The sequence below is a fragment of the Populus euphratica genome, unplaced genomic scaffold (assembly GCF_000495115.2).
Source record: "Populus euphratica unplaced genomic scaffold, PopEup_1.0 scaffold507.1, whole genome shotgun sequence".
Taxonomy (NCBI): domain Eukaryota; kingdom Viridiplantae; phylum Streptophyta; class Magnoliopsida; order Malpighiales; family Salicaceae; genus Populus; species Populus euphratica.
This window is the reverse complement of record NW_011500383.1, coordinates 110,570-119,561: the sequence shown is the minus strand read 5'-3', so window position 1 is coordinate 119,561 and position 8,992 is coordinate 110,570. Positions and strand designations below refer to the sequence as shown.

The 8,992-nt window shown below is 31.8% G+C and overlaps 2 protein-coding genes across 5 annotated transcripts; one reads left to right on the top strand and one right to left on the bottom strand.

The window, feature by feature from the left end:
• Positions 1-1,159: 1,159 nt before the first annotated feature.
• LOC105114264 (ubiquitin thioesterase OTU1-like) lies at positions 1,160-6,767 on the top strand. 4 transcript variants are annotated; one of them, XM_011010762.1, is made up of 8 exons: positions 1,160-1,287; positions 1,658-1,741; positions 1,850-1,897; positions 5,047-5,140; positions 5,253-5,315; positions 5,677-5,795; positions 6,313-6,388; positions 6,520-6,767. In XM_011010762.1, the coding sequence occupies exons 5-8, from the start codon at positions 5,277-5,279 to the stop codon at positions 6,574-6,576; spliced, it is 291 nt and encodes a 96-aa protein (XP_011009064.1). In that variant the 5' UTR covers positions 1,160-1,287; positions 1,658-1,741; positions 1,850-1,897; positions 5,047-5,140; positions 5,253-5,276; the 3' UTR covers positions 6,577-6,767. The 4 variants fall into 4 exon arrangements, with proteins under 4 accessions (XP_011009064.1, XP_011009065.1, XP_011009067.1 ...); XM_011010763.1 differs by lacking the exon at positions 1,160-1,287 and adding an exon at positions 1,446-1,557; XM_011010765.1 differs by lacking the exons at positions 1,160-1,287; positions 1,658-1,741; positions 1,850-1,897 and adding an exon at positions 4,133-4,143.
• Positions 6,768-8,594: 1,827 nt separating this feature from the next.
• LOC105114263 (uncharacterized) lies at positions 8,595-8,992 on the bottom strand. Its single transcript, XM_011010761.1, has one exon. The coding sequence runs from the start codon at positions 8,928-8,930 to the stop codon at positions 8,595-8,597; it is 336 nt and encodes a 111-aa protein (XP_011009063.1). The 5' UTR covers positions 8,931-8,992.

The window sequence follows — 8,992 nt, the reverse complement described above, 5'->3', positions numbered from 1 at the left end:
CTTTTTATCCTATATTTTTTTTAATTAATTTTTTTAATTTTATTTTTTAATATTAAATTAGTTAAAAATTAAATTTTATAATATTTTTTTATTTTACCTTTTATATAAAGTTATTATAATATTAAATAAATTATATAATATTGAGTTGATGATGACTTATATGTTCATTTATTTTTTAATATTTACTTTAATTAAAAATGATTTAAAAAAAACTGTTAAATTTTAAAGAATCCATAATTTAAATTGTAAGTTTAGTAGAATAATTTAATTTGGTTATTTATGGATTTTATAAAATACTTTTTTTTTAATTGAATTTAATTTTATTATCATTTGTCCTTTTTTTTTATATAATTAAAAAAATAATTTTAAAAAATTATATCATTCAATTTTATAAAGTCCATGAACTTGTTTAAAAGTTTGGTGGATTAACCCTATTTGTTGTTTGACAAGTTTAACCTTTTTTAATTATTTTTTTATTTTATTTTTTGATATTATATTAATTAAAAATTAATTTTCATGATTTTTTTATTTTACTTTATGTGAGGTTATCGGAATCTCAAAAAAAAAAAAATCATGATATGATGTTTTTGATTTAAAAATAATTTATTTTTGTTATTATATAACTAAATAAAAAATAATTTTAAAAAAATAATTAATTTGAGTGAAGTCCATGACCCGATTTACTTATTTGGTTGTTAATTAAGAATATCTAATTTTTTAATTAATTTTTTTATATTTATCTTTTAATATTAGATTGATTGAAAAATAAATTTCATAATTATTTTTATTTATTTTTTATAATATTTAAATAAATATTTATTTTAAGATTGATACTCGATATTATAAAAATTTATTTTTTAATTATATAATTATATAAAAATAATTTTAAAAATAAAATTTTTAAATTAAATAGATACAGATTACAGGGGGTGATCGAAATTAATAAAATAGAACATTGTTTTAAGTTTTTTTTAATTATAATCATATCAGCTTTCACATTTTTAATTAAAAATTTGAGTAGACAAAGAGATCCACAGGTTTTAAGATTTAGCCGCCTAACCATATTTAATGAAATTACAAAGAATCCTCGCGTTCTTGATATTTTTTTTAAATAGATTCTATCCACAGCAAAGACTAATTACTGGTTAACTTTGAGAAACTACTTGACACGAGGCCTTAACCCTTGCTCAAATGGGAACTTAAAAAGGCAAACCGATTACAAATAGCTAACGATATCTCGGACCCAAAAACTCTCTCTCAACCAGTCCTTGTTCATTTTCAAAACCCGTAAGATTTCTCCTTCACTTAGAACAACACTATATCTTTAGATAATACAGCGTTTTATTATTTCTTTCTTTGCTTTTCTTGTTTCTTGAAGTTTCTTTGCCTTGAACTATCAGCTCATCCTTGTAACATACATATCGTTCTTGTGGGCATTTTTTAAAATTACTTATAAAAGATTCTTATTAACCATTCATTTCCTTTTCTTGTTGTGTTTCTGCATCTGGGGGTGGTTTTGCTTGGTGGAAATGTGGGTCCTTTTTATTTTTCTGGCAGGTGCATTGTAGTTGTTCCAAGTTTTAAAATTTGGGTTCTTGTAAATTTTAGTACCTTTTGAATTACAAGTATAAAGCTGATATTTTACCTGGGATTGCAGGTTCTTGTTTACTGGCACCATGGAAGGAATCATTCTTAGAAGGGTTATTCCCTCGGACAATAATTGTCTTTTCAATGCTGTTGGGTAAAATTTAAACTATGATGGTTCTGTTTTCAGTGTTTTGTTTGTTTCAATTGTATGAATTGATGGCTAAGTTTCAATCTTTGATGCTGTTTTTTTGCTTGTTTGAAGCTATGTCATATGGACCATGACAGAAAAAAAGCTCCTGAATTGAGACAGGTTCTTGCTTCTCATCTTTATTCTAGCTTGGCTTTCAATAAGAAAAAAATGTGTAATTCTTTAACCTTTTGATTTTCTTTATGTGAAATGAGTATAGTTGGAGCAACTTGATCCTTAAAAAGTTTACTTTAATTTCTAAAGCATAAACTTTTGATTTTTGAATTGGAAAAATTGTTTATAATGTTCAATCTGGTAGCAATACTGTATATGAACAAATAATGCGTGTATGGAGTTACGTTGTTGCATGTTTAGTGAACTGCTAGTTGCAGGATTTAGATGTCTAGATTTACACAAGTGTGTTCTGACACGACTAAAAGATTGATGTCTTCTCCCAAGTACAGGAGTGTCAAAGTAATAAATAACCCGGCAAGACCGGGGTCGAACCACAGGGAGGTTAATTGTACAAATTATAAATAACAATAATACAACAATAATTATAAACAACAATTATAAAACAACAACAACAACAATAACAACAACAATAATAATAATAATAATAATAGTAATAGTAATAATAATAATAATAATAATAATAATAATAAAGAAAGAGAAGAAGAAGAAGATGATGATGATGAGAACTTGGAGATCAAATATTAATGTAAGGATTAAGCAATAATAATAACAAATGTCAAGGTTAGAGATTCCACTAATGGTATATCAAACAAGTATAGTATAAACTCTTATTATTGAATTGGAAACCATACACAAAGGAGGTTCCAATCAGATTATATATTGTTAACATGATTACATTAGTCATCTTATTCAATTAATGCTAATACTTGTAAATCTCGTCAAGCATTCATGATTATAACTTATGTTAACAACAAATCAAGTTCCTTTCATAGCTCAGGTGTCGGTTATACCATACATTATGGACTATGAAAGTGCCAAGCATTTGTTGTACCAAGTGTTATACAACATAAATCAAGATTAGTCATTTAACAAGCAAAGTATTAAAAAGTGAACAAGATAACAAATATAAAACATGTTAGTATCAAACATTAAAGTCCATATTAAGTTTACATTATACTTATTCTTACACCAGGTCCATATTAAGTTTACACTATACTTATTCTTCCACCATTAGTGTAACCTTTTCACCTTGACATAATTAACTTAGCTAGACATAATGAAAGAAAGGAAAACAAATAAACAAAATAAGAACATAAAAGTTAACTAAGTAAAGGAAAGGAAATGAAAGGCATGAACTTGATATTAATGAAAGTAAAGCATAAACATTACAAAAAATACAAAGAGAGAAAGGAAGAGCATGATCTTGATCTGAACACCAAGATGCCTAAATGCATGGCAAATGCCTCCTTTTATAGGCCAAAATTGGAAACTATTGATTTGATGACTAATTGATAAGTGGGTGGCCAACTTTTGACTTGGTGACAATCCTTATCTTCTCTTGTCTGCCCAAAACGTCATTGATAACGTCAAAACTGGAGCCAGGTGCAAACATGAAAGTTGTAGGCAATTGTCTCAGCTTTCTTGTGTAAAAAATTCAGCTCATTTGGACTTCTAGAACTCCAGATATGGCCAAAATACCGAACAGTGCTCGGGCTGGAAGACAGATTCGGGCTTCTTTGTTGTTGCTACAATTTGGACTTGATAATGGCCTTTTTAGATCTTGGGCTCCATATGAAAGTTGTAGGCCTATGTCTTACCTTTCCATCCATATAAATTGGACCTAAATCTGAGATCTGTAACTCCAGATATGACCCAATTACCGAACAGTGTTCCAGTTTGGATTGCACCGATATCTCTTTTCTAAGTTTGGTCATCTCTTTATCCATGCAATTTAAGTTCTTCAAGTCATCAATCAATCCTTTCATTTATGTGATAGACCTGCATTAAAAATAGACATTTACCACAAATTATAGGTATCTTATATTATTAGATACATTATTATAAAATATATTTTAGTTAAGGAGTTATTGATACTTCAAGTGCAAAATGATGATATAAAACCATGATAAAAATGCACTTTTAAGTACTAATCATGTTCCATATTCATTTTTTAAATTTTAGTTTCTTGTTTTTGGAGGTAACAATTGTTGTTACCATAATTGGAGATGCTTTGAATGCTGTATGGACATATTTTGGTGGATTTTGAAGTTGCAAAATCACAGGAGGAATGTAATCAGATAAAATAAGAACATGCTTAGTGGCAGCGAAATAAAAAGAAAAATTTCACCTAGAAGATAATACATTCCTCCTGTGATTGCAGGGTAAAAGAGTTGGTAAAGATAAATTGCCTTTTGCATCGCTGTTTAGCTTTGGGAATCTATTAATATTTGCAACATCACTCTTTATTCTCTTGTGCAATAAAGCACTTTTCTATATTCAAAGTATAGGACATGGATTTTGGGATCTTTACAAAATAAAGCACATTTCTTTTCTCCAAAGGAAAGCTGTCAATACATCAATCATATAATTTGACTTAAATCAAATAATTTTTTTTTTTAATTTCTCACAATATCATATTTTCAACTTTCGAGCGTGTATAAAGAATGTAAAAAGCATGGCATTTTCCTTTTTCTGCCTTAGAAAGGGGAACCTGTTTTGTGAGGACCTTGTCTCTACAAGTTAGTGCTGTAAAGGTGGATGCATAGTTTGCTGTATTCCTTGAAACGCCAATGGAAACACTTCAGGAAATCCCACAAGCAAATAACCTATGAGCTGGAAATCTCTGTATAATTTTTTTTGGCAATAAATTATATATGTTTTGTACGAGGAGTAGCCACCCTGATCATATCAGCGTACATAATAGGAAGCACACCATATAAAGGGTTACAAAAATCTTGTCTGTAGTTTTCCGTAGGAAATTTGGTATTCTTGTAATAAGCTAGATACTGAATTTGAATTTTAAGCATTACATTTTAGCAGTGAGGGTATCATGCAGTCTAGGATGTTGATGATTGTTAGGTCCTTGGCTTCTATTAAGCATGTCTTTGTAGTCTTTTAATTTGTTTTAATCGGATAGACACTAAATTCTCTGCTTTTCTCAGGATCGTTATTTACTAAATTCTTTCATGCATTCTTTTTCTTTCACAATCATGCACTAAACTCTATTTTTTTCAGAATGTTTAATTGCTTGTTGACCTGTTCTGATTACTTTTGTTGCTTGGTGCTGTCTTGTGAAGGTGCCATTGAGCTTTCAATATTAGCAGATTATTATGGACGTGAAATTGCAGCATATGATATCCAGACCATGCGATGTGATTTGTATGGGGTCAGGTCAGTGCTATTAAAATTTCTCTTTTTTTTTTTTAAGAAATAGAAATCACCAACGTGAGCATTACTGAATGGTTGTGAGTTTCTTCCTCTGCCCTATGCTGCTATTTGACAGGAGAGGACGTACTCAGAAAGGGCCATGCTGATTTACAATGGACTCCATTATGATGCTTTAGCTGTACATGTTTTACACTGCCAATCTATTTATTAAGTAGCATTTTAGCCTGATTTTATTGTCAAATTGGAGTATTAAAGGAGGATATAAAAAGGAAAATATGTGTGATCCTTGAATGTAGAATACAGTCTTAAGTCCCTACAAGGAAGATCTTATGGTCGAAACATAGTCCGAAACACCGGAGAGATTGCATTAAGCTATAGGCTGCAGGATTGTTTGGTAACAAATTCCCACTATTGACTTGCCATGCTGCAATAATAATTTATTTTACATCTCCTGCCATGCTCCATTAACAGGGTTTTATTTTTTTATTTTTTTTGTACCCTACTTATGGGACCTTTCTCTTGCTTATGCATCCAAACAGATGTCTCCATTTGAGGGAGCTCCAGAGGAGTTTGATCAGACCATATTTGGGGTGCAAAACGACAGGACGATAGGGCCAGCTAAGGGGCATGCTCTTAATCTTGTTAAGGAGCAACAAAGGTATTATTTATGGAAACTAAATTGGACAAATACCTGAAGATGGAAAATAGCTTTTATGTTCCAAATGCGAAATATTTAGCTCATGTATACCCTCTTCTGAATACATAGTGTGACTGGAAGTAGACTACATGATCAGATAAATGCCCTCTAGACAAAATCCAAATAATTCAGAGGCTGGAGATAACTTGACAACCATAGGTTTTTTTAGCATCATAGTTCACATCTTCCTGGAAACTTCTTTGCCATTCTAGAACCTTTATGAGTCAGATTTACAAGATGGATTAAGGTTACACTAAATGTTGGTTTTTAATCCTAAACTGCTTTGCATTTCAGGATCATTAGAATCTTTCCCATTCAATGCTCTTGTTTTACTCTCTTTCTCTTTCTTTTTCTTTTTTTATTCTCCATCTAGCAATGATGTATTCTTTTTGTTTCTTTTCCCTGTTTTCTCCATTGGTATATGCCAATTGGGAAATCTTGTAATTTTGAAATATTTATTTCATTGTATTACTGGCAGGAAAAGAAGTTACACAGACACTGCCAACTTCACTTTGCGCTGCGGGGTATGCCAAATTGGAGTAATTGGTCAGAAGGTTAGTTCATATTGATACTACTATTCTTGCTCCATTCTTAGTGCTTATATTGAGCTTTATGCTTATATCGAGCTGGGTGCAATTTTACTCGATTTCTATATTCTCATTTTCATTTTCATGTTGATATTTAGGAGGCTGTTGAATATGCGCAAGCCACAGGCCATGTGAACTTTCAAGAATATAGATAACAGAAAGCAGAAACTCTTCATTTCTCAAGGTCCTTGGTAACTAGAGGATTGTTATGCTATTCATATTTGATTTTTAAATAACCCTATAAAGCTGCTGCATGCTCTTTTGTTGTTCTTGTATGATCATTTTGAAATGAAAGAACATTCAATTTCAGCTAATGCATCAATTCGTAAAAAAATGTTTAGTTTTCCATGGGATGCAGCGGTGGCTGTTTATGCGTCTATTTAATATGGTTAGAATTGCTTGGTACCAACTTGACTATATATGCTTTTAGATTATTGTGAAACATCCATGTTTTGCAGTCGATTTCGGGATGGCTGTGGCATTTGCTGTGGTTGTAGTTGTAAGCCCTAAAGCTCTGAAAAAGCTGAAAGCATTATTTTGCCAAACGGGCTCTTACTTTCAGCTTGCTGCTTCTAATCCAATTGTAGTTGATTCTTCGCGGAGAACAATAACAGTTACTGGTTTGGTTTCAATTGTTGGCTGCGATTTCAAGCTGCTGTCATCCATCCAGCAGTGAATTAGTTTTATTGGGGCCGACATTTTGTCTTGCTACTGTATGCCAACAATTTTGACTTTTAGCATCGTTGCGCCCTGTTATATCAATCCTTTTTTATTTCCACCATTTCATTGATTGTTGATAAATGTCTGAAAAATGTCGAGCACCAAAGCAGCTAAATTATTTGACAAAGGAAGTAGCATGGATGGGTTCTTATCTTTGGATTACTACTGTTCTCATGGAATTTGTATAATAAACTCTAATATAATACATATAATAATGATAATATATCAGATAACTACGCCTAGAATTGTGTTTGACCTTCAAGGGTGCTGCAACTTTTACACAGATTCTTCCTGAAATCATTTTTTGAGAAGTCCCATCAATCGAACTCAGTTGATTCATCTACAAATCCAATGGTTAAGATGATTTCCGAGAAGATGAGAGCTACAATGCAGTCTTCAATTAATCACCACATGAAGTGACTTAGCCTTTGAGCCAACCATTATGGAAACATGATATGGTCTAATCTTCATCTCCCTTGACCATTTCTTCCTTTGTTTTGGCGTTTAAATTATAATTTAACAAGATTAAATTAACATGTGGTTGAAGTTTGAACGATTTGGTCGAGGTTTTGCCATGACCTCTTTTATATTTGTATGTAAAACTATTTTCTTTCAGTGGTTGAATGACAATGACAGAGCACATGAAATGTTTAAAGGGCCACTATAAATGCCGGCCATGCAAGTTGTCGACTAGCAACCTCTGATCAATTTTGATCCAAACAGGTAAATGCCGGCCATGCAAGTTGTTGACTGGCAATTCCCTCTGATCAATTTTGATCCAAACAAATTAAAGACTAAGTACTAGATACTGTTTTGAGATTGGAGACATAAAAATATTGGAAACAAACAAGATATTTTATAAAATTTACTTCTATTCATAATTGTTTCCCTAAATATTACTCTCTTTTTTCCCCTTTAATTTTAAGGTCCAACAAGCGTAGAGTTACTCCAATAAGATAGCATGTTGGCATTTCTGAAGTCCCCATCTATCGATCCTTTCAGAATTTAAAGTTGCTCCAGGATTAAGATTAAGCCTCTTCACAAAAATCTTTAAAATCCCCGTCTATCCCTTCATAATTTGAAGGCCTGTGCCATAAACACAAGCCGGCAAGCTACAGCAGAGGCCTGTAGCAATGCCATGTATCAACATTTGTGGATAAAAATAACTCAATATTATATCAACATTTATGGATAAAAATCACTCAATATTGTGAAACGAAAATGTAAGATGTTAAACAAAGAATTAAAAAGAAAAAGGAACGATTCTTTTAACTATAAAACCAAATATTGGTTCCTGTATGTACAGAAATGAACAAAATGTATAGGGCTAGAGCTAGCTTAATACATTGGCTAGGTAAGACTAAACATCTGTCCCTACAAAACAAAACCATGTACGACAAGAAGACATAAATGGATCTTCACGATCCCGTCCTTCGTCAAAACCAGCTCATGATCATTCCGGTATACTCTGTAGATTAGGTCTCCAAGACAGCTGATCATGTGCCTCGTAAGATCTATCGTTGCTACTGCCATTCATCAACATGGACAAGATTTGTTCCACTGAGAGTTCCTTTACTTCAACCTTGCCTATCAACTCCTCGAGTTGTTTCTTCGTAATCTTGATCTTCACTTTTGTAGTTGTTGTTGTTGTTGTTGTTGGAGAGCAGGATATGAAATCTCCCGTGTTATTATCTCCAAGAAGTCCTTCCTCTTCTATGTTGTTCATGACTTTGTCTTGCATGTCAAACCCTGAAAAATCCTGTGATTCATGTCTTAAACAATTTCCCATCTTTCTCTATATCTCGAGGATGTGATAGCGTAGAGAGAGCAAGTTTTGGGCAGAAGAGGAGA